The 25,741-nt window shown below is 37.8% G+C and overlaps 1 protein-coding gene across 4 annotated transcripts; it reads right to left on the bottom strand.

Annotated features, from left to right (window-relative positions):
* Positions 1–1,828: 1,828 nt before the first annotated feature.
* Positions 1,829–25,190, bottom strand: LOC126366025 (DENN domain-containing protein 5A). 4 transcript variants are annotated; one of them, XM_050008892.1, is made up of 23 exons: positions 24,833–25,190; positions 24,647–24,756; positions 24,385–24,555; positions 24,049–24,284; positions 23,715–23,859; positions 23,231–23,375; positions 22,743–22,877; positions 21,986–22,176; positions 21,437–21,542; positions 14,464–14,613; positions 12,574–12,755; positions 11,677–11,888; positions 10,971–11,186; positions 8,358–8,514; positions 7,287–7,554; positions 6,449–6,647; positions 6,000–6,250; positions 5,562–5,704; positions 5,252–5,370; positions 4,884–5,062; positions 3,449–3,631; positions 3,051–3,261; positions 1,829–2,668 (listed from the first exon to the last, which is right to left on the bottom strand). In XM_050008892.1, the coding sequence occupies exons 1-23, from the start codon at positions 24,936–24,938 to the stop codon at positions 2,491–2,493; spliced, it is 3,993 nt and encodes a 1,330-aa protein (XP_049864849.1). In that variant the 5' UTR covers positions 24,939–25,190; the 3' UTR covers positions 1,829–2,490. The 4 variants fall into 4 exon arrangements, 3 of the variants coding, with proteins under 3 accessions (XP_049864849.1, XP_049864850.1, XP_049864851.1); XM_050008893.1 differs by lacking the exon at positions 10,971–11,186; XR_007566294.1 differs by lacking the exons at positions 1,829–2,668; positions 3,051–3,261 and adding an exon at positions 4,421–4,519 and having other exon boundaries at positions 3,497–3,631.
* Between the last annotated feature and the right edge of the window lie 551 nt (positions 25,191–25,741).

The raw sequence follows: 25,741 nt of genomic DNA, 5'->3' as shown, positions 1-25,741 counted from the left end.
CTAATTCCTGTAAATACCATCTAATTTTATTTTAAGTTATATCTGTCATTTTCTTATCCGCCGAAAAGGAAAGGGACGGGTAATCGACAAGCATAAAATTTATGGAACACACGTCAATTTTAAGCACAAATCTAAACCAACCGTCTAAAAATTTACGACACAGTTAAGTAGACAGCACGTCAAACGGATTACATACCAGGGACGTACCTTTTGATTCGGCCGGGTTATTCATTCATTTACTCATTCTTCCTAAAATTAAGAGCTGTGAATCATCCGTCCCTTTCCTTTTCGACGGATATGAAAATGACGGATATAACTTAAAATAAAATTAGGCGGTGTCTGCAGGAATCGGGGCCCTACACTAACGAAAAATAAGATGCTTCAACGGCTCAATCTTAACAAATTATAAATGTAATTAACCACGAATAAGTAACTATAATGAGGAATGTTTTTCAAAAATAAACATGGAAACTATAGTCAATATTAATATCAAGATCGGATAACTTTGTAATGCTTTGAACTCGTTTCCACTAATCAATTACATGTATGAACTTGAAGCGACACGTGCTATTTGTGCACTGTGCGAATGAAATCATGATTAGAAATAAACACTAATTCATTTCACATGGTTTTATTTGCGTATAATTGCGAGATTATTATGCGTATAAAGAAAGTAAGTGGTATAGTGGAAACGAGCCTTCGATTCCTCGAGCATTGATGACTCTGCTCTCAAGAGCATTATGGTACCTATTCTGTCTTATTAATTATTAAAGATTTTTGATTCTTCTTTCCAGTACAAAATTTTTGGCACAATATTTACGTGCAGACGTTTCACAGCTGACAATGGAAATCAAAACAAAAAACCACATGGCTAAACGGTTCATCTAATGTGATTAAACATTTAATTAGTTGCTTTAAATCGATAAGTGTTGCATTTATAGTTTTGTATCAATTTACAGAAGTATTTTAAGAGCCTATGTCATTGGAAACGGACAGAATTCTAAAATTATAGTTAACATCGACAACAATAATCAAGGACGGCAAGATCTATAAACAACCATCATACATAAAAGCAATATTTAGGTACTACTTTTGGATTTTTTGTTTTACGAACTATCTTCATAATTTTAAACGCATCTACAAATTTTTCGGTTATGGCGTCCGCTACATAGTCATAATAATTTGTCATTTCGCATTTTGTGCGGCTTTCTGAGACGGAACTTCTAATTACATCTACGACTTCTTAAAGAACCTTTTATTTGCCATAACAGTTTACTGATACACATAATCGAAGTAAATGTTCCTACGTAATATCGATACATAACTAATATCTCTATAATCTACTGAAATGTATGAGATCACGCGTAGGTACTTGGCATTAATATTTTAAAATGTCGAACATATAAACGGTGCAATTGGTATAAATTGACATTTATTATGATGAAATCATTATCAATTACTGCATAATATGTCTGTTATATTGACATGTACATCGAAAAACATATTTAAATAATTATGGCTGATTTTATAAATACAATTCATAGTTATTGTTGCACGAATATCAGATCTGAATAACTAATTAAACTAATATGTTCTGAAGAGTATCATGAGAATCACTGAGATGGCAATATCCAGTAAAAAATAACAGATAATTTCACTGGCGTTCGGAACGCAACTTGGTTCATAATTTATGAAGAAAAAACATACATGACTAATTAAAGTACTAATTTACAACATATAGTTAACTACAATAACATACAAACTAGCATAAAAACAAAAACAGTAAATGCTACAATAAGCACCGTTAAACAAAAATAATCTTTGGGTTCATCTGGCAAGTTATTAAAACAATAAAATTTAAACTTACAAATAACGGTAGGTAAAAATCAGACCCTGGACACTAGTAATAAATTCATAAGTTTTGAAAATAAATGAGTATATAGTTAAGACTTACATCTAGTTATCTCGTTTCCTCAACTAAACTTCATATTTTACTACACACAAAAATAGACTTATCAAAAAGATCTTTCGTCTCTTCGTTCATTGTCGTTACATTTAATTCGGTACTTAAACATGCAGATAAAGAATTAACATTATCAAGTAAGTATATAAATAGAGAAAATATGCCCCGTAAAAAGTAAACTTAGGTGTACAAGTCAGCTTGCAAAGAACAGATTAGTATATCAATACTACATTAGTAATTTTCACCCTGCGCTTTGCAGACCGTTAACCCAATAAAAGGCGATGGGTATAGTGCATAATTCCATTGGATTGGGTGATATACGTCCTTGGGGTACGAAAGATTCCAACTGTCATGGATTGGATATAATTATTATAGATTAGATATAAATATATAGAAGTTTAACACCTTGAAATGGCTCCACAAGACTGTCTATATTTCGTTGAGCCAGAAAGTCAGTTATTTATTATAACTTTTAAAGTTAATCAATTTCGCTATATTTGGAGTAGATAAATTATGCCTGTAAGACTTTATATTCCCTGCGTGAGTGAGTTTTCGAGCACGATGTCGAACTCGTCGAGAGGTTCGAGAATCTGCCTCAAAAACGTGAGAAGACCGCGCTTACGTAGGAAGCTTTGTTCTTCGTACATCTCAGTGGTGACGCGTGTCATTGACATTGGTACTAGCATTCTGTGGAGCCAGTGTTCCCTGGAAGCAAACGAGCGAGCAAATTAGGTCACTGCTAAACATACGTAGTTATACCAACACATTTTCTTTAAGATATTAGTTATTTATGGCAGATTATAGTAGACTGCCATAAAATAGTTTCAAGTAGTCATCAAAAAGACCATTTTTATCATAATATGATACGATATTTTAGTTTCGCGGAGATCCTTGGGGGAGGCAGTGGGCGTCGTACGGCTGCTGATTTTAGTTTCATCAACATTGCATAGCAATGACAGAGTACTTTGTATCATACTATAGCAACTTTGCCTTCGATGAAGCCTTTTTAACCTCCCTGTCAAAATGATATTTGAAACAAACGTCAAAGATCAAAAAAGTCTTCTGTTATTTCAACCGCTTGACTCACCGTAAACTCAGGCAGATGAAGAGTTGGAACTTCCCGTCTTTCCCTAGGGTGCGGCCCACAGAGTTGATCTCATCCATCAGGTGGCAGTAGCACCGCCATATGGCCCTGTGTTCCTGATCTTGTCGACAGTTGTACGCTACGCCACAGCTCTTGTTGGTTTGAGCGTTAGGCTCGTCGCATAAACTCATTTTGAACTCGTCCTTTACTCGCGCTGAAAGATTGTGTTATTTTACTGAATTGCTTATGTAATATATTGCTACACTTGTCGTGTCATGAATATGTTATATTTAGGGAAATAGTGTAATTTACAGTAGTGGGATACAATACAATAGTGGTATAAGGTTTGTTGTGGACGATGTTAGCGTAGTAAGGTATTTGTTATTTGTTTTGACACTTACCAAAATAGTCCCAAATGAAAAGATTCTTTCCGAATAATCGGGCCGACTTGAACCCGCAAAGGAAGGCTTGCTCTAAACATTTCACAAGACCATTTTCCCCACACAGCAACACACTGAGAGAATTTGCATCTTTGTCTCTTTTCGACTGGTAGTGCCATTTAACTATCGCATTCACGCAGTCGCCTGAAATTATAATTAAGTTTAGATTTCTCGCAGTAGCTGTAAAATGGAGACATATAGCGTATGAAGCAGTATTTAAACGAATAGAATTAGTTTATCGCATAGGGAATAGTCTTGGTTAATTTATCGCCAGACGCGATATGCTTGGAACATGCTACTATGCTGGTTTAGTTTGACGTTTTATATAAAATCTGCAGCCGTTTCATCATACCATTACTCGTGCTACCATTAAGCGTTCTTGTCACCATTACTTCCATACCAATAAGCTGAAATCTCAGCCGATTCTACTTTCTTTAACTTCCTTCATAGGTATATACGTGCTCCCTGTTACCGATGCCCTTTAACGTTAGGGTATATCTCAGAGCACAAGAAGTCAATATTATTTACGTCATTAGTATAGCAACCGCAACCGCAATAGCAACCATTCCAGGGAATGATCCAAAAGTGGAAATGTTCGCGTTATAAAAACTCTTTAATAATAAAGCTGCTTTTCTTTTCCATGTTGTTCTTTCTTGTACTCTGGTTCTATCCTTTTTGCAAACATCCAGTTATAACTGGATTAACTCTAAACTGAATATTTGAAAAAATACCAATAACGAGGACGTTGCTTATAATATTGTCTTCCGGTGCTCTGTAGCTTAATCTAACCCAAGGTTGAACATTAGTCTGAACATTTGAAGCCACCATGTAAGATTGATATTCTAAAATTCCATTAATCAAATCTCCCTCTACTGCAGATTGTTCAAGCATGCTGTGAAACTTCCAACCCGTAAACCCTCACAGGTCACTTACCAATAAGGTATGCGTCGGTGAACTAATATCATTTATCTCTTTGGTCTGCTAGTGGTTAGAATTAGGTCGATTCTTGGTTGCCGGAGCGCCTAAATAGACCTCAAAAAACATGGAGTGACTCTTTTTATTCAAAGGCCTAAATAAACCGGAAATAATTAAATGGCTTGGAAACTTGGTTTTGAGTTCTGTTGGTAAAGACATTAAGTAGCGACACTGCCATTAACTTCGTTCGGTCGGATAATGACGTCCGTCACTGCGTTCGGCGATAGTGACTTCTTTTTGAGTCCATGTGATAGACTGATGTGACTAGAAAATCGTGTAAATAGGCTTCAATTGATGCAATCTTGTCTTTGTTACTCATTATGGTATGATAATGGGCTCTATTCTCCAGTAGGTGGTCCATTAAGTCGCAATCAAGCGGCGACTCTCTTGACTCTCGTGGTGAGTGCGCTGGCGAACTTACCGATCATGTGTTGTATGGTGGAGGTGGAGAGGTGCGTGGTGGTGGGCGTGGGCGGCGCGGGAGGCGCGTGCGGCGCGGGCGTGCGCGGCGTACGCTCGCTGCGCATGCGCGCCGCCACCAGCAGCCGCTCCGTGGACCCGTCGTCCACGCCCGAGCCCAGCCAGCGGTTGCACGGGAATCTACCCAGTGAAGCGTGTAACTAAATGCTTAATATTTTTTGAAATGGTATCGATTCTCGCGGGTAAAGACTGCCGGTTTGTTTCCAGTCGTAAAGGTATAACAGACTGTTATATGTTAGTAGTCTGTTACTGTTAGACATTTCTAAACAAAATAGTATTAGACAACGACGTAGTAAACTAAGTACTTACGTGTATGTGTGGCCTGTGACCTCATTGCGGACGTAGACTTGATCAAGCAGCCACCTTGGTGACAGTCCAGAGTTATCATGGCCGATCCTCAAAGTTGACAGAACACCTAGGTTTTTATGCTGAAATGTTATTATCAACATTAAATTCTTGTAGGTAAATACAAAAAGATAATATCAGTTTAATACCTACAATTACGTGATTGCGAGGTGTCTTATAAAAACTTGTGACTCTGCCCACCCTGAGTTACACTTACATAATCACACTGCGAAGGTGTAACAAAGTAAGTAAATCTAAAACAAATATATCTTACGTGAAAGACAAATTCGTTGGTATTCCGTGGTATGGGTATTTTGGGCGTAGACTCTCCGTTGGCTCCGGATATGGAGATCCAGCAGTTGGCAGTCGTTTGACTGGCCTTGCGAGATGGCACGATCAGAACGCGATATGGCAATTCTAAAACGGGCATAACCACATTATTTGAAACATTTTTCCCTAAATAGTTACATGGAGAATGCTTCACCGACAAGAGCGTGACTCTTACATTAATAATGATAGAACATACATGATATTTTCGTGTGCATGATTCTAATTAATGAAAATTGCATTGGGATATCGTATTTTTAATAATTGTTGAGGTTTTATTCTATTTTAATTTTGTTCATTGGTTTAATTATGTTCTAAAGTCCATCAAACTTTCGTGGATAAAGGGTCAAAGCTGGTCAATTACTACAAAGATTAAAAAACTCACTAGTGGTGGGATACGTGTTGGTAAAGCAGAAGTAGTCAACAGCATTGAGTGTCAGGAGATGATATAAAAACTGTTCTCTCTCCTCCTCGCAACGTAGGAAAGCCGTGCGCTTATACTGGGACCGTAGGAGCGTCGTGTCTGCTAGCAGCTCCCGCAAATGTTTCGATAACAACTTCTTTTCTAACGACAGCCGAACCCAAGCACGGGCGTAGCCGATTTCGGTTTTAATGTCTGTCATTGCTTGAACGTTCCTAAAAAGAAAATGACAAAAATAATGATTATAAAGTAATTTTATTACACTAGCTAGATTATGCCATTCTTGACACACATTTATATTTTTTTTATAACCCGTTCGAATTAATGAACACCTTGCGTCAAGAACGATGCGAACTAGTAAGGCAGTTTTTAGTAAGAGAACATGATTAAAACAAGCTGTAAAGATTACAAACCTCATATCAAAAGTGAGGCTTTCAGGCAGCGGTCTTAACGGACAGTTGGGAGGTTGCGAAGATTTCCGTTCTAAAGTCCCAGAGTTGCTGAGTCTATCTCTTGAACTGTCTCTGGACCCTCCTCGAGAGCTATCCCGGGACCTGGTGACTGTACTTGTGCTTTGTTGCGCTTCAACCTCCGCACCAACAGACGATAAATCTACAATAAACATGTTTAAATTACTATGTGATGAATGTTGCCAAGTTAACAGAAAATGTTTGGTACTTACAATCCAACCGTTTCCGTAAAACACACCAAGCCAAGGCTGCATGTTGGGAAAGTACTTAACATTAAATGATCATGTCTTAAACGTTAAGAATATGATTGTAAATAATTTGAAGTTTTTGCTTAAACACTAGCAAACAGCATGGAGAATGCTACGCCGACAAGAGTGTGGCTCTTAAATTTGTGATGATACGTAAACACTTAGTTACTTAGGTGCTTATGCAAAAACTGATTGTGAATATATTATAATGCTGTTATGTGTGTCGGATAATAAAGTTAGTGTTAGTTCAGTGTTAGTTCCTTACTGTTTATAATATTAGTTGTACTGTAAATATACTACTTTACAAATTCAACATCACATTTGGGTGTGATTTTTGTTACGAAAACCTCGCAATGTTAAAATATTGTAAACCTCACAATTTGGAAATCGAATTTTTGGAAGTTTTATGGAAGAAAATCACATCAGAATGTAATTAAGACGCTAACGTGGTACGTGGTGGTGGTACTACAATGCGATGAAATTATATAATATTCGAATTTTAAAGATAAAAATAATAATATTAAACTACATACCAGGCGTGAGGTAATTAGGATCAATAGGTTTCGTTGAGTTGCTGCATTGCTCCAACTCCTGATAGTTGGTGAGGTGCATCCACAAGGCCGATTTCCCCAACTTGTGCTGCAGTCCGTGAGACCACAGTCGTTCTAACAGGTCGCAGAGAGACGCGATCATAGTACTCTCTTCCACGCCTGTTATAGATACTTCTGTACCTAAGCCCAGGTCTGTCTCTTCTGTGCCCATCTTCTCTACAAGCATCCGCTTTGTTTTACTTTTGCATTCCTGTGGTCAAAGGTCTTAGTTAAATCTCGTGATAATAGTGCTTTGTAATCGAAAGTCGGACACCTAAACATATAATAGAAGTCAACGGGTTGATGGAGGTGCAACGAGGACAAGCAAGCCGTGATAAGAAAAGTATGATAAGATTTTTAGTTTTTACATACATACATACCATCACGCCCATTTCCCATTGAGTTAGGTAGAGACCACGGAATCTTACTTACTACGATCCTGTCACACCACCTTCGCTTCCTCCACTCTCATCAGACTTCATGTATGCTCGCCGGTTTAGAGTACTCGGTAACATGTATAGCAAGCAGTACATAATCCAGATTTTAGTAGGTTTAATTTAAAGTTTCATTTGCTTCTATGCTGTTCTGGGAGCAAATAAAAAACATAGAAAACGTTCAGCTGCTTGTCTTCCCGGGCATGTCGTAAAAACCGACAGAGGGATTGTGTCCTCTAACATGATGGACTAATGTTATGGGCGATAGGCTGATCCCTTATCACCATAAGGTTCATCATATCCAGCTTACGACATCGTATCAACAGTGGCTGCAAGTTGTCTTTGATTACTTGTGGCTCTGCCCACCCCATTAGGGATTATGTATGTATGTAATTTAAAGTTTAATTTTCAAAATCTCTTACATTTATATTCTAATGAATTACGACCGAGAGTTCAATTGAGCCGTTAAACTGACCTTCAAATAAATTACATTGATCTTATTAATTATGCTAATTCACATTACTTCGGTATAAGATTTTACTAGTTACTAGAAGGTACAAGAATTTGTGTATAACAGTACCTTAAGAAGTTTTTCAACGAACGTCCTGTTGTTCTGAGCAATGGCGGCAGGTGTGACGTCAGTGCACAGTCTCCGACTGATGTCCCCCAGGAGCAGTTCCGGGGGGCAATCCTTGACTTGCCACTTCGCGTTCTTTATACGCTTCAGACTATTCGTTCTGGAAGGCCAAACGCGATTTTATTAAGAGATTTTGGGGGAATAATGAATAATAACAGGTAGGAGACAGAAATTATTCATGGTTAAATACAGATTTGAGTTAGTTATAGACCATGCTTGTATTTTTTTCTAAGTTAGGGATATAGAACCCGGAACAAAGGGAAGAACGCTGAGGCAAAGAGGAATATTAAAGTCCATTTAATTATTCAACGTGTTTAAACGCGACCTGTTCATATCTAATGTTATTATTCAGACATGCAACGAACAAAATCCCACAATAACAAAGCAAGCACATAAAGCAAAAAGCCACGAAACACAACAATATGCCTCTAAAAATAGGTGCAAATCTAACGACTAAAGGAATCGGGTAGTCATTTAAAATACACGAAGTACATATCAACACATTTATTTGAATCAAATTGGATATAGTAATTATTTACATAAATAAAATTAAAATCTCTAAAACTTCAGCTGCAAGGAAACAATATTGCTTTTATATATGTATTTTCTACATAGGTAAAGATATTTTTCACAAGACAGGTGACCGCCTTCTGTATCATCTATGGCAATCACAAACAAAACACAAAAATATGAGAATAGTGGATACTGTTGTAAAATAAGTTTCTTAATGATATAACGCAAGGAAAGGGATATCGCTGTGCTAGATATTGATGGCTCTCGACCTTATTTCCGAGATGTTAAGTGCTAGAAGGTTAAGAAAGTCCTTTGACTTTCTATCGTACACTGGGTGTAAGCACATAATATAGGTTAATAAAAACGTTCAATTAGTCCGTCATTCTACCAAATAAACAATTTAAAACGGTCTAGTTATAGGTTTTTAGGACGGTCACTCCAAGGTATAAATTATCTACGCTTATAACTAAAATTATTATGTTCAAAACAAAGTAACTAAAATAATATAATAAAAAAGAAACTAGGACATAAAGAAATATTATTCTTAATTTAAATTATTACATAAAATAACGCAACAGACGTAAATTATTATTCAACTGCATTATATGCATTTGAACATTTAAATAAGGAAGTATAGAAATAAAATTTATCACACAACAAAGTACTTAAAGTAGCTTATTGGGTTTAAAATGTAAAATAATACATTTAAAGTGATTGATATAAATGACAATGAACATAATGAAATTCGGATATTTTTTTAAAGTACTCATCTAATAATATCATTTTCTAACTTTTTTAAATTCGTCCTATTAATAAATTCGTCAAAAAAACTGAGCGTAACATGCAAGTCAGTACATGCTATAATAAACATTAAAAATATGCACGAGTATTAAAGACGTAATATTGAACTAAAACAGTCACGCATGCACTAAACATTTTAGTAATACTAGCTCATTACACAATCGTAGAGGTACGTTGGAGGTAATAATGTAAAATATTAACGAATATAATAAATACAAATTCTCTGATGAGATTCTTTCTTTAAAATTTTAAGTACCAAATCATATTTGGTATGAGATTGCGCAAAGAATACCAGACAAAGCAATCACAGTTTCTACCTTGCGAACACAATTTAAATACAACCGTAGTGTCGCTACTAGTCAACAATCACTAACCACAAATCAGGCTGAACAGTCGCATGCTATCACAAAAGCGGGATTTTATTTTTAGCTGCTCGTTTCACATAGTTGAATGAACAAATAACTAAAAATAATTTGTACAGCTCACCGAGTAAACATTTTATAAAGTTTGTCAGTGCAGTCTTGTGGATCTGCTGCACTTGGTACACTAATAAATAATTCACTAGAGAACTTTCGCTAATTGTATTAAATGGAAGCATATTTCATTATACTAATAATCTACAATCCAGCAACCCCAGGTACGAGGTCCTTCTAGATGTTTCCATATCCACAATGACATAACAGCATTTGGAGACTTTTTAAAACTTATGTTTTGTTTAATCCTGGTAATGAAATTTTCAAACTGTTTATGTAAATGATTTGAAAAGTCCATAAATGTTGTCACTACCGAAATGGGAACACCATAATAATAGCTGCAGTTCATAAGGTCGTTTAGCAATGTCCATATACATATTTCTTCACTTTCACATAGTATATACTACATTGTTCTACTTCTACTATGTTATCTCGGTGCGCAGCGCGAATCGGCGACATGCAGGCATAGACAACAATCATTCGAGAATTAAGCATTCGTATAACTTCGAGACAATGCACATAATCAATAAATACTACTATATTTGTAACCGGATTAGGTTACACGGGACGAGTATTATAGCAAAGAGGCCTACAGTAGAATTTTGTTTGTATTTAAGTAGCATGCCATCTCATTCGCACGTATACTACGCACGAGATACGTGAGATTCGTCGTAAACTGACGGTTCTGATGGAGCGTTCACTGTAGGTCCCTTTGCCGTGATGTGACAAGGGGAAGGGTCGTCGGAAAGTTGTCCCCGGTCAGTCGGACCTGCGGTCCTGCGGCGGCGGCGGCGCCAGCGCGGCGGCGTCGAGGCGCGCGGGGAAGGCGCGGTAGTAGGCGGCGCGGTGCGGCAGCCGCTCCCCCGGCGCGCCCACCTCCAGCTCGGCGCCCGCCGCCGCGCCGCCCGCGCCCCCCGCACCGCCCGCGCCGCCCGCCCACACGCTGTACCCGCGCGTCGCTAGCCCGCCCTCGCCCAGCCGCCGTCTGCAACCATACCATAAGACTAAATAATAAAGACCGACCGAACCGCCACCGAAATTTTTTACAATTCGAAGATAAAGGGAGTTGCGTCTAAATTCCATTATTTAGTCTTACAGTAACTTAGAGCTTCCGAAATCCCCTTTTACGTACATGCGTTGTTATTCATTGGTTAATAGATTAATGAAATGTTAAGGGTGTATTAATCACTAAAGTCGCGTTGGATTAGGCTTCTTGTTAGCGCGGAAGCTTATCTTTCGCATAGCGAGTGGTTAGTTTATATGTAAGTAAAATGTTTATTTCCTTTACAAAATGTTAGATTACCAGGTTAAAGCCGACCACACTTTAGATAAGTTTTTGTACAAATTCGACTCATGCGTATATTTACGTACGAATACTGATGTATGAATCAATCTTGTACTCATAGTACTTAAAGGTTGAGATTGTTCCGGCGTGTTCGTACGTGCGTACACGTCATTCAAAACGACCAACATACCTTACGGCTTTGATGCGGTGCTCGAAGACTTGAAGGTTAGCATCGTAATCGCCCCAGTTGGCCATGATTCTATTGTCTACGAGTGTTGCGAACATCTGCGTTTCCAGGAAGCGCGAGAGGAAAGGCCGGTGGCGCTGCGGTTGGTCGGATAGGAAGGACGCCTTGTCGAAGTTCACCATCGATTCCCGTGACGACAACCATGATTCGCGGTCCTAAAATGTAAATTAATATATTTGATGAACTCTAGAATGTGTCCGTCTTTTGATGCTTACAAGGAACCAGGCTTACTAGTTGAGTAGAATAGAACTTTTTTTGGCTACCATGATGTGACACAAACGATACGGTCTAGACACGCACACGCCGGAAATTTCATACAAAAATCTCATTCATTTGCCTTAACGCGTAAATGCGAGCGAGACAGACAGGCCGCGCATGCTCTCCCTTACTCTTGGTTACCGTTCTATACGTAGGATTATTCTTTGTTCAGTTAGTATTCGGCTACGGAGACTGCTACTACATGGTTCAATTAAGAGCTTAGCTGGAGAACTCGAACCAACGTGCTTTATTTCTTTATATTTGTACAATAGTTTGTAGGCATGAGACCGAAAGTATGGCGGAAGATAGAACAATCCTATGTCCAGCTATAGAATAAAGAATAGAAATACTAAGTATAGAATGGTAAATCTCCGCCCCGCTACAATTCGTACCGGACGTACTCGTCGAAAGTCTTAAATGGCCGTAAGCCGCTAAGGAGTGGGGAGGGGGTTGGGGGGCTGTGGACTTCTCGCTCGCAATTAAACATTAAGCAGCACGCGGTAAGAATGAGATTTTTGTATAAAGTGTCCGGGATGTGCTCCGGCAGTGGATTTTAATGTGCTGAAAATGATGACTACATACCTGATCAGGCATGATGACGAAGTTTTCGTACATGAGGAACATGTGCACGAAGCGGTTTAGGAAGGTCTCGCGTATGGCCAGGTTGAACCTGATGTCGTCCTCGTACTGCTCTTCATCATTCAGCACCTTCTTCTTCATCGTCGGCATCACCGTGTCTGCGTCTACATCGTCGATGTTCACGCCTGGACAATATAAAAAACCATGTAACATGTGCTAATTCCAGCAGACACCAATTTTATACCTGTCATTTTCTTATCCGTCTAAAAGGAAAAGTAAGGGTAACCAACAGGCTAAAAATTTCTGGGACAGTCGTTTTATACAGAATTCTCAAATAACACTTTCTACATTTTAACGTTGGCGTATAACCCGATAGTACGGATATTCCTGTACAAGATAACACAGATTTAAAATTCAGGGCAGAGCGGCCGTTAGTATACTGCATTTTTCCCGTGCGGCGATATAGCTCACTACCTATGGTCTAACAGAAAGCTCCGTGATGTGTGGGTACATAGTTCATCTTGCGATGGATGTACTGACTACCTCAATTGGGACATACGAATTACGAAGATAGTCGTGAGCTTATGTTATGTGTTCCCGTGCGAAGCGGGGACTGGTCTGGTCGCTATTATGTTATAAAGGCGGCATGTCACATTATTCTACTTTATAATCCGTTCGGGTTGCAAACCAAGGATAACATACGAGCTCCACTTGAAAAATGTATATATTCAGATCGCCGACCGGCTGAATTTCCAATCGCGCTATTTCCATTTTATTACGGAAGGGCAAATATACCGGAATAGCCTATTGCTGTTGAATAATTCAATGTTGTGCTTCGCCTTGGATTTAAAATAATCTCACGACTGTATTCAAAATTGTTCTAGTCAGAGGTACATCCATCGCAAAATATACTGTGTACCCACGCATCACCGAGGTTTTTGTACACCGACGTGATAGGTGGTCAGTAGTATCGCCGTCTATAATGGTCGAGCCAATTGTGTTAGTACTTGCGGCTAAAAGTATTGCAGGCAAGAGTAGAGAATTCGTATATCTCAGTAACAGAGAAAAAAATGCTTCGAATTTGCCTAATCCACAATCTGTGGTGTAATCATTTTAGTCCGTCGTGTAAGCTCAACATTTTATCATATGTGTTACATGTAAGTTTTAAAAATAAATTGATGGATTTAGATAAAGTAGGTGTTGTTTTTTTGTTACTAAGTATTAATATTAACACCGATTTTAGGCAGCATTTTTTGTAATATTTATTAACATCCAGTTATTTATAATAGGGGTAGTTATGTGCGTATTTCTAATTATTTATTCAGCACTTTTGACTTAGTTCTCCTTAATTCACCAATAACTCTTCCATTAAATCTAATAAGAAAGTATGATTCGCATAAAATCTAAAGTTACATCGCATCTTTCACAAGTGACAGCTTGTAACGACAGTGTACAACCGATATTGCACTTTATTTGAATAGCGATCTAAATTTAAGGTAGCAAACTTATACAATCTACATAACTAAATGTATACGTATTTACAACACGGTTCGGACATTTTTTTAGAAAAACTCCTTACTATCAGTTTTTACTATCAGTTTATAGTATGTTAGTGGATTCAAGTTTAGTGTAGGTGGGGATACCTGGTTGATGATTGCGATGAGTGCGAGTGTGGAGTATCACTACAAAGGCTCACCTTTTGTGCTGTCCTAAGTGCCCTAACACCTGCAGTATTTAAGACTTTCACGAAGCCACTGACAATGCCGTAAGCGTGGCCAATTATTGGTCAGCAAAAATTTAGTATCGAACGCCATCGACTCGCAAAGAAGAAGAGTGGATTCAAGACATCAAGTATAGTATTTAATGCCATAAATTAAATGTATGTGTAGTTACCAGTTCGTTTGACGATGTCGACGATGCGCTGCAGGGCGTCGAGGCGGCGCGGCGCGCGGCGCGTGGGCGAGCCGGGCGGAGACGCGTTCAGCGGACGACTCTCGTCCCACTCCAGCACGTCGTGGAACGAGTGCTTGCGCCGTAGACCACCTGATGATGTATTATTTATTTACTTATTTGTACACAATTGCGTCGATTCGGGCAACCACCAACTTAATTTTATCTTAATTTGACAGGACTAAAACTAGCTCCATCTCTTTCTTGCACGTATTGTTAGCGAAGGACGGCACTAATTTAAGAGCTGTCAGGCTAAAATTACGTTAAGTTTGGGTCCGCCCGAATATCTACAGTAGAATTCATATATAACGACTTCGCTTATAACGATTAACCGATTATAACGACGATAATGTTTACTCAAGTTTGGTTTCATAGTTAGGTGCTGAGAAAATATAACCGTTTAGTGCGACTCCGGTTTAAACGACAAACTGCTTATAGCGACCATAATTTATGATAATACGTCCGGTTAAAACGACGCGCAATGTTTTGTTTATACAACCTACGCACCAATACTTCGGCGCCCCAACTTCATCCCGCCCCGCGCACTTCCCCTTTCCTTATTGGCGCGCGTAAATCACAGTTAGTGTTTGTCACTTGTTATGAAAAGTTCTTAACGCTCGACAAAATGAGTTCTGTAAAGCGAAAGTGTTTTACAATTGAAGAAAAAAGTGCAATATTACACCGATTAGAAGCCGGTGAATCAAATGCAAACCTCGCGAAGGAGTTTGGCGTATCTCATTCTACAATATCAACAATAAAGAAGAACAAATTATAATACATCATATTATAATACATCTCAAATTATAATACATATGTATTCGTAAGTTTGGTACTTATGTACTTAAGAAATAATCCTGCCGTTTTGTTCGTCGTCCGGTTAGTACGACATAGTATCGCCAGTCCCTTGAAGGTCGCTATATCCAGATTCTACTGTATATATTTTCAAAGTCGAAGTGTAGGTCAACGAATACGCTATTTTGCACCCTAGTTTAATGAGATAGGTACTTTTTACGAAAATTTTCTATTTTTTATATAAAAATATGGTATAGTAACGTGACCAATAAAAACAGTCAACCATCGTACTCATTGTTTATTTATTTATTTATTTATTTATTTATTTAGATATCCAACAGCATTAACAATAGTCGTTTTCTTATATAATACATGTACAAAATTTCTTCGCCAATAACAGGATATCATAACATGCAAATTTAAATGAACCGTGTTCGCGTGTGTCTGTGTGTGTGTGTGTGTGTGTGTATGTGTGTAACATTTACTTACGTATTTTATATTATATTGTATTGTATTATACCTATACAAAAGACAATGAAATAACAAAATAAATACATACATATTAACATTAATAGCACAATATATCTAAGTCATTATTATATATATATATATATATATATATATATATATATATATATATATATATATATTATAAATATATTATAAATATAATATGGATTTAACTACATGATGGTTATTTATATGCTTCTAATTTATAATTTAGATAACCTCTCGAGTACAAGTTTCTTAAAAGAAGGTTTCGATAAAGCATAAATGTCAAAATCACTAAATGTATTATTATAAACATTAAGTGCTCGTGAAGTAAAATCGTTGCTTCCGTAGTTTGTGCGATTCCGCTGGATATGAAATACTTTATGTAAGGGATGTCGAGGGCGTCGTTGTGGCGTGATAAGAGAGATAGATGATGTAAGTGCGGGACAATCAAGACTTGCGTTAACTATATCGTGCAAAAAGGCCATGTCCAGTAGTATTCTTCTATCCTTCAGATTACTGACGCGGTGATATATGCATCCCTCCTCATAGGATGGTAATTTTATTTTCTCTCTATAATTAAGGTGTTTAATGAATTTTTTTTGAATGCGTTCAATTTTTTCGACATATTTTTTGTATTGTGGATTCCATATTACGCTTCCAAACTCCAAAACACTTCTTACATAGGCATAATAGACCATCTTAATGCAGGCTATGTCGTCAAAGGGCTTACAGACTCGCATAACAAATCCTAGATTTTTATAGGCTTTTTCAACAATCGTGTCAATGTGTTTGCTGAAGGAAAGTTGGCTGTCCAAAATAACGCCCAGGTCACGAGACTGTACAACCCGTTGAAGTAGAATGTTATGTATATTATAATCAAACAGTATTGGCTTCTTTTTACGAGTGAAGGTAATTTGTGTGCATTTGTCAACATTCACGTTAATTCTGTTATATGCATAATATATCGAAAGCCGGTCTAGATCTGCTTGAATTTTCCTGCAGTCATCAAGTTTAGATATTTTTAGGTAAATTTTTTTATCATCAGCGTATAGTAAGTGCCTGGAATGTACAAAGCACGTATGGATGTCGAATAAATACGCATTATAAAATAAAGGTCCCAAATGGGATCCCTGGGGGACTCCAGAGGGGATGTGTATATAGTTAGACTTGTAACCACCCAGCACCACTGCTTGCGTTCTATTTGTTATATAGGATTTTACCCAACGGAACAAATCGCCCTGTATACCAAGGTTATATAATTTGTGTAATAGTATGACGTGATCCACACGGTCAAACGCCTTTTCGAAATCCGTGTAGATCACGTCCACCTGACTGTTTTCCTCCATACTCCGAGAAATATATCTAGTAAAGGGACATAGATTAGTGTATACCGACCTGCGACGCAAAAAGCCGTGCTGGAATTCGCTAATATTGGAAGCTATAGTATTATAAATAGTATCGTATACAATCCTCTCAAATAACTTTGCTATTGTGTTCAGTATAGAGATTGGTCGGTAGTTCTGTATGATTGTCTTAGACCCCTTTTTATGAATTGGAACTATGTTTGCTTCCTTCCATACATCGGGAAATATACCCTCCTTGATAGAGCGATTAAAAATTATTGATAACGGTTTGGATATACTGTGTGCACACTGAATGAGAAATACTGGTGGTATACCATCGCTACCGGCTCCCTTATGAGGGTCCAATTTGTTAATGTATTTATATATTAAGTCACTGCTAGTCAGTAGGGTATGCACATAACAACTATCACCTCGGGGAGCAGGCAAGGTGTCTTGTACAGGATAATTCAAGGCAGGTTGATTAAATACACTTTGGAAAAAGTCATTAAAGCCTTGGCAGATGTCAGGACCATTATCCAAGGTCTCTCGGCCATTCGAGAGTACATTAGGATATCCTGATTTACCACTATTTCCGCGCATTGTATGTATGAAACTCCATAGCATTTTTGGGTTGCGTTTAATATTAACTTGGGATTGTTTAACAAAATTATTGTAGCACTTTTCCTGCAAATATTTTTGGCGAGAGCGAAGTAATGAAAATTCGTCGTAATCTCTAGGGTTCTTATATTTTTTCCACTTTGCATGAGATTTCCCTTTATGTTTAATTAGTTTAATTAAAGAATTCGAGTACCACACCGGATAAAGTTGTTGATTATTATTAATATGTTTAACTGGGACATGTAACATTATCAAGTTATTAATTAACTCATAGAATATATTCGTTGCAACTTCCATAGGCACATCAGTAATTATAGAGTTCCAGTCGATTTTGTCAATTTCACTATTAATTATATTATAGTTAGCTTTATGGAACTGAAATTTGGGGGTACATGTTTTGGGCAAAGTAGGTAAAAATATGTCAGCAGCTTCTATATCCAACGTAATATGACTTGGATCCTCGTTCACGAGTGGGTTTAGTGATTTGTTTATAGTTAAAAAGAAATTAGAGAAAATTAAGTCCAATACGTTATCATATGCATTACTATGGACGTTAAATTGATTTAGCTCTAGCATGTTAAAAACGTTTAAAAGCCTCTCAGCTGCCTCCTGTGTCTCAGTGAGACCCTCCTTTACAATAGTAGCATGGGGCTCGGACCATTTAATACAAGGCAAATTAAAATCACCGGTAATAAGATAATAGTCATTAGGAAAAGAGTTGACAGCATTAGACACGGTATCCATGACATTAAAGATATGTTGCGCCTGATCTCTTTTACCTCCAACAATGTATGTAATACAAATGTGTAGGTCGTGTTCTACACCGCCAAGTGACCGTCGCGGAATTGTTAGCCATAAGAGCTCAGTAGGTGGTTTAGACCAGTCAGAGCGAAACTTGGCTGCTAGAGTTTTCTTCACGCATATCAGTACGCCCCCACCCTTAGTTACGGTTACTCTATCGTTTCGAAAAACATCGTATCTATTATCACATAGCTCCGTGTCCAGTATCCCTGAGTGCAACCATGTCTCGGTTATTAAAATTATATCCAAGTCGGAGCTCAATATATTTTGATAAAATTGTAAGGTTTTCGTTCTAAGACCCCTGACGTTTTGGTAGAATATAGACAACTTTTGATTAGCCATTAAAGATTGATAAACAGGACCATATAACATGAAAATTATAGCAGGTTTCTGAGTTAACTATGACGTTGTTGTTATATCTATTACATAATTTACCACGAAGCAAAAGTATGTGATTTTTAATGTTAATACGAGAGTTATGCATGCAAAGACATGATTTAGAGAGAGGTGATGATGATATTGTCATATACTGAGAAAAACAAATAAACAATAGAGATATACATATATAGAATTGTTCTCGAAAAGTTAGGTTTAATATGTGTGTTACGTATGTAATTGAAAGTATGACATTATGAGTGAACATATTACTATAGTGAATAAGGATAATTAATAAGCATACAAGAAAGTACAAGCAGTTGTCTTTCATAATATCTGACAACAATGAGTTATACACAAAATATAACGAATAGAGACAATACAGGTAGCATTGTAAAAAAGGAGAATTAATATTAATGTTTAAGTGATTGAAGAAATGACTTGTTCTTTACACGGATGGCGACCTTGTCGATATCTTTTCGTAGGTAAACTTGGCTGTATTTCACCCATACAAATTTATAGTCATTCTCCTTCGCGAACTGTCTCACATCATAATGTAGCTGTTTTACTTCAGGTGATAAGTGCTCCGAAACATATATCATGCGTGTTTCTCCTTCAATTCCAATATGCTTCGAGCTTAGCCTGTCTTTGGGGTGTTCTTTATTGAAACGATGAGCGGCCGATAGAACCGAATCACGCAGCCCCGGCGACGCCAGTGTTACAATTATATTGCGAGGTCTGTTGGATGAGAGATCCATCTTGGCAACTCGCCGGCAGGCGCGTATGTCTACTTCTGTGACTGGGGTATTTACGGTCTCGCACAATTTCTTAAAAACCGTATTCAACTCTTCTTTATCTCTTTCTGGGACAGCTTGCAATTCGATGTTGCAACTACGGGATATTTTTTCCAGAGAGGAGATTCGGTTGGACAAGCTTGCATAATCGTTCTGCAGCTTAGAGTGTTCGCTTTCGAGTTTCTTGATAATTCGATCCTTTTCATTAACCCTCGACTGCAGCTCTTTTACCTCGTTCATTATAAAATCTGTGGTTAAGGTAAAATCCTCCTTAATCTGCTTTATAGCCAAATTAATTTCTTCAGCAATCAAGGTTTTAACATCATTTTTCCAAGCAGTACGTAGGTTCGTCATGGCCAAAGAAGATGGTGCTAGCTTCTGATCGAAAAGAGCGCTTATATCGTCAAGGGACAAGTTATGCGATGAGCGATGGGCAGTAGGCGATTCAGTGGCGCTAGCAGGCAGGCGTACAGAGGTATGTTCGGAGCGCATTCTACGAGATGCGTTAACATTCATGCATGAAGGGCATTTCAATGTAGCCAATAGCTCAGGTTTAATATCCGAGACCTTTTTCGTGTTGATGTTTAAACACGAAAGACAGTAGCGTGACCCGCAAGCATTACATTTGACGGTTCTACTCTCATCTAAGTTAGACGAACACCCAGTACAATCCATTGCTGGTAGGTATAAGGTGTTAATAATATGCAAGTGCTGACCTCTGTAGTAAATTAGTGGTAGTGATCGTTAGATGCGCACTATCGGTGTATAGTCGCTTGAAGCGTAGCGGTCCGTTTAAAACTCACTAGATGGCGCTCATAAGAAACGTTGATAGTGATCCTCAATTTTAACGGCGAAGTCTCACGCATTCGTGGTCTAGCGGACAAGGCGCTGCACGGCGCTCTCAAGACCCCGAGTTCGATTCCCACGTCTCCGGTCTTTTTAGATTATCAATTTGTTTGCAATTTCAAAAAAATGAAATGATAAGCAAAGATTCACCGAATTCCGCACCCAATGAGGCGCAAGCGAGAGGTCCGATGAAATTCACAATGGCCGCCGTGGCAGATGGGTCCGCACGCAAGTTGAAGCAGGAGGCGCCGATTCTCTTCAAGTGACGTCAGGAATGGTAAGTGAGAGGTCCGAAGAAATCAAATATGGCCACTGCAGTATATGGGCTCTCCGATAAGAGTAAACAGGAGGCACCGAACTTGACCACTGAGCCAAAAGCAAGCAACTACAAATACTCAAATTAAATAATCAAAAAGTATAGTGATCGCACAACACACGTCCGCTCGGTTCGAGAACGAGGAGAGAAAAAGATTGAAATTTCGAGGAGAGAAAAAAATTGTGATTTCAATTCGTAATTACAAATAGAAATAAGTCAAAAAGAAAAATGAATTTGATCATCACTGCCCTGGCTCCTATTTCTAGATTAGTGTTTTATAATTTATCTTTGATCCAGTGAAATACCCTATTCCTAAGCTCAGGCGGAGACATAACATAACATAAGCTCTCGACTATATCAAAATTGGGGTGGTCAAATGTGGTCAGATGGAGACGACCATGACCAATATACAGAATTGTGGCTAAGAGATGACTGACGACCACCAACCAGATGGTCAGATGACCTTATGAAGGCCAAAAACTAGAATAAGGAGTGAACATTTTAATTATTTCCAACATAAGTGCAATGATTGTTACCTGATGGCAAAGTACAACTGCTGCTCATACTATCATTCATGTGCTTATAAGAACTTCCATTTATTGGCACTCCAAGTTTGGTGGGCTCGGTTTCGGGTCTTTGGATCTGCCAAAGAAAGTTAAAATATTTATAAAATTGGTAGCCCAGTTGGTAGAACGCTTGACTCTTATTTTGAGGTCGCAGGTTCGAATCCCAGCATTGGTTTAAACCAATGATTTTAGATGTTTTCAAATTCATGTTTGGATCATAAATGATTATCCTGTGCTCAGTGGTGAAGGAAAACATCGTGAGGAAACTCACATTTCTGAAAAATTCATTTCGGAGGTATGTGACCTAAGCTATATTGGGCTGGTTTTATCTTCGCGGGTTGGGAGGTCAGACAGTCGCTTCTGTAAAAAACTGTACCTGTCAAATCTTCAGGTCACGTAAGCGGACCCTGTGAAAAACGGTTATAACGCAAGGGAGATGATGATGATGATGAATCTAGTAACAACAGCATTTCGTCAAAAAATACATCAGCAAGTTTTGTCGATTGATGAACATGGTACCTGGTGCTTATCCAAGATATGGTTAAGTTCTTCAATCAGAGGCGTCCGATGCGGGAATATGGGCATTTCCTCCGGTAGCTGTATGTCTGGCTTGTCGATGTCGACGAGACATAACGCCGCTTCAGTGCCCAGCGCGATGCTCCGCGGGCCATTTGAACCCAGATTCATCGCCCCACTCTCTGCGTGTAGACCTTCAAACAATAACAAACCTTTAAACACTGATTTTATTTGTGTATTGGCAATTGCAATTTTTCTAGGTCTAGATAAAAGTGTTAGTCATGAAAGGATGCACAAGAGGTGTGGGTCCAATAGAGATACAACAAGACTTACACCATATTCTCGATTGACGAAAAATAAATAATTATATTATAATATATAATATATATTTGAATCTAATTATAAAAAACATTATTAGCTTCAAGCAAGGCTAGAGTGCATCGGCATTTGCTAGGTAAGCGTGGTCCACCCTAGACCACATCGTCACTTACCATCAGGTGAGATCGCGAGCCTATTTTATTAAAAAAATATATCCACATTTTAATAAGGTACCATCAGATGAACGATTTCTAAGGCGGTCGTTACTATCGAGTAGGCTCTCCAAGATCGTATTTGATACAAGAAAAATACCTACTAACAAAACTCGTTATAAAAACGACAACAATAGTCTTATGTAACTGTTTACATTTTACGTTGGATTCTAGTACTGCAATGGGGAGATTGGTCGCGGTGGATGGGTTTTGGAAAGCGTATTGTTTACCCATGACGAAAGGCACCGGCGCGTCGAGGAAATGATACAGTGGCGCCGGCAGTATCGGCACATACACGTGCGCCCATGTGAACGGCAGCAGTAGCGCTGTGATGCATTCTGCTACCAGCATTAGCTTGTTGTAGTCTGGAATAAAAGTTATATTCTTCAACTATGAATTTTGAAAACGAAAGGCCGGCACAGACGAGAGATAACTTCGATTCGACTTTAACTTCGTACTTTTTTGGCCGGGACATTATTATTGAGATCATAATGAATTTGTTAGCTTATAGCCGCTATTATTCGCCTTCAAGTTCAACCAAGCTACTGGTAGAAGATTGTGGACAAAAAGTACCTCGAGGACTGTACATCATCTGCACAGGCCCTAAAACACACACTTTAGCAATTTTTACATTCTCCAAACAATAAATAAAAGGAGAGGCTTGTATGGAATAATGGGAAGTATGGTGTATTTGTATAAAAAATAAATGAGTTCTTACCACTGGATCGAAGTAACACTTGGTGTTCTAGAAGGACACATGTGAACAGTTGAACAACACACTCTACGCCCAGCGTAGAAAACATTATGCGTAGTGGGTAATCCAGCAAAGGTAACTCTTCTGGAGGATTTGGCATTCTTATCACCTGAAAAAGAAGAAAGCTGATATAATAAGAAATAACACCAATAGACAGGCAACATTGCCCATACATCAGATTATGTCACCTTTTTTATATTCATATATTACACAAATATAAAGAGCCTATAACTATCCCACTGCTGGGTGTAATTAGTATTCAGTTAAATAGGATGAATTGGCTCCATTGTCTTCAATAGAAATTATGTAGGTCTTCTTCTTATTGTGTGGGTTGTGAGGTGGAAAACCAAAATTATGTATGTTACTTGATCATGTCAATTGCTGGCATAATTGTAATATGGACAAGAAAGTAACAACTTCTCAAATGTCTTGTCAACAAATAACTTACAACTGGTATAGGATCAAGGTGTGGCTCCGCTGGTGGGACATAGAGACGCAGGGCTTGACCCGGCAGTGGCACTGGCACTTCGTACAGCAAGTTGTAGACATAGGACTCAGGGCTCAACCCTGGCCCTGGCTGTCTTGGCAATGATCTGGAAGAAAATAGTCAATTTTATGAAGTATTTTTGACTTTCTACACACAAATAGTGAATTATTCAGCTTTAGAAAAATATTTAATTTAATCAATGACGATTAAAAATGTGTAGAATAGGATGTGATAATTAGTTAGAAGAAAATTATATTTTTTTATATTATAAATAAAAACATTGCTTTATGCTTACCTAAATAAATTTTCTAAAAACAATTGCGCTACCCTTATAAAAGGGTACTGGCATATGAGTGCTATACTTTTGGCTACATAGAGTTTATCTTTGGCTATGTCATAGTATGTGAGTGCTGTGCCAGTATGGGGAGCCAACTTAAAAGATCTCGGCAGTGAGCGGGAACTCTCCTTCCCCGTTGCTTTCCTATGTCCAGGGGGAGTTTGCCCACTGGACAGTTCAGTGATGAACATTGTCTGTAAAAGAAATTGTTAAAAGATATATAATTATTCATTTTTAAATACACAAAGGACATTTTTATTAAATAGAATTTAGTTACATCTTTATTGCACTTACCTGCAATGTATGCATTGCACTACAAATATTCCTGTTTCGAACTTCTTCATAGAACACAAGACTGTATCCATAGTATCTAGATGCATTTTCTCTTGTCACAACAAAACTATGAAATCTGGGTTCCAGGCAGTGCTTCTGAGTCCTAAATTGCAGTCCAGCTGGCAAACAAAGCTGGAAAAATGAAATACACTTATACTGTAAACAATCATACACTTAGTAAGCTTTGCATACTCTTGCATAAAACTGATGTAGTTACACTTACCATACATACTGCATGTTCGTCAAATGGATTACTCTGGATATTATCTGGATAATGAGCTAAAATTTTTGCTTTATAAGAACGATCTAGAGGAGATACGTGCAAATTATCACCTGAAATATCAAAAAAATGTCAAGAATATATTTCGACACAAAGACAATGAACATAATTTTACTAGACTGTACTGACCACATAATCTGTCCGGTTCCAGACCAGAGTCAAAGTCGAGGCCACATATCGCAAAATAATCAGCAAAACGACATCCCACAGATAAATCCGAGACGGACATATTCATATCGACCCGTTATTTACTATTTCAAACACTTTCTCTTCCATTCACTGTTTCGCAGGATTTGCCCCAACATTGTACACTGGTTCGTTGGAATACGTTACAAATCAATTTGTTATGTTAGCTCACATAATTTTTGCAGCACATAGATATACCTATGTAAATTAAATAAATCTGGGTAAACAAAATTGTCAGCAAAAATCCATTTGCGCCACCATCATCCAGCCAGCTGCTGGCTGCCAAAGTTAGTGTCGTGCTTGTGACAAAATAACATTATCGATAAATTTTATAGTCCAATCTCGTTGTTCCACCAACCATTCCTTTATATTAAAATATAATATAATGGTGCTAATTCCTGTAAACACCATCTAATTTTATTTTAAGTTATATCTGTCATTTTCTTATCCGCCGAAAAGGAAAGGGACGGGTAATCGACAAGCATAAAATTTATCGAAAACACGCCAATTTTAAGCATAAATATCTAAAACTACCGTCTAAAATTTTTTTGGGTTATTGGCCAATGTAAAATTATGAGAGGGTTGTTTAAATTGAAATTGATGTGTGTTCAATAAATTTTATGCTTGTTAATTATCCGTCCCTTTCCTTTTCGGCGGATAAGCTAATGACAAGTATAACTTACCGGAATCACTACCACTATGTACTTGTAAAATACTTCAAATCCATAATCTTCGGTTTTTAAACTATTATCTTACATTAAACTTAATAACAATAAAAAAATACATCTGGGTTGGTGTATAATCGGGCGTACACGAAATTAACCTAATTATAGTCTGACAGCACTATTTTAA

Source organism: Pectinophora gossypiella, chromosome 4, assembly GCF_024362695.1.
Source record: "Pectinophora gossypiella chromosome 4, ilPecGoss1.1, whole genome shotgun sequence".
Taxonomy (NCBI): domain Eukaryota; kingdom Metazoa; phylum Arthropoda; class Insecta; order Lepidoptera; family Gelechiidae; genus Pectinophora; species Pectinophora gossypiella.
This window is presented reverse-complemented; position numbering and strand designations above follow the sequence as displayed.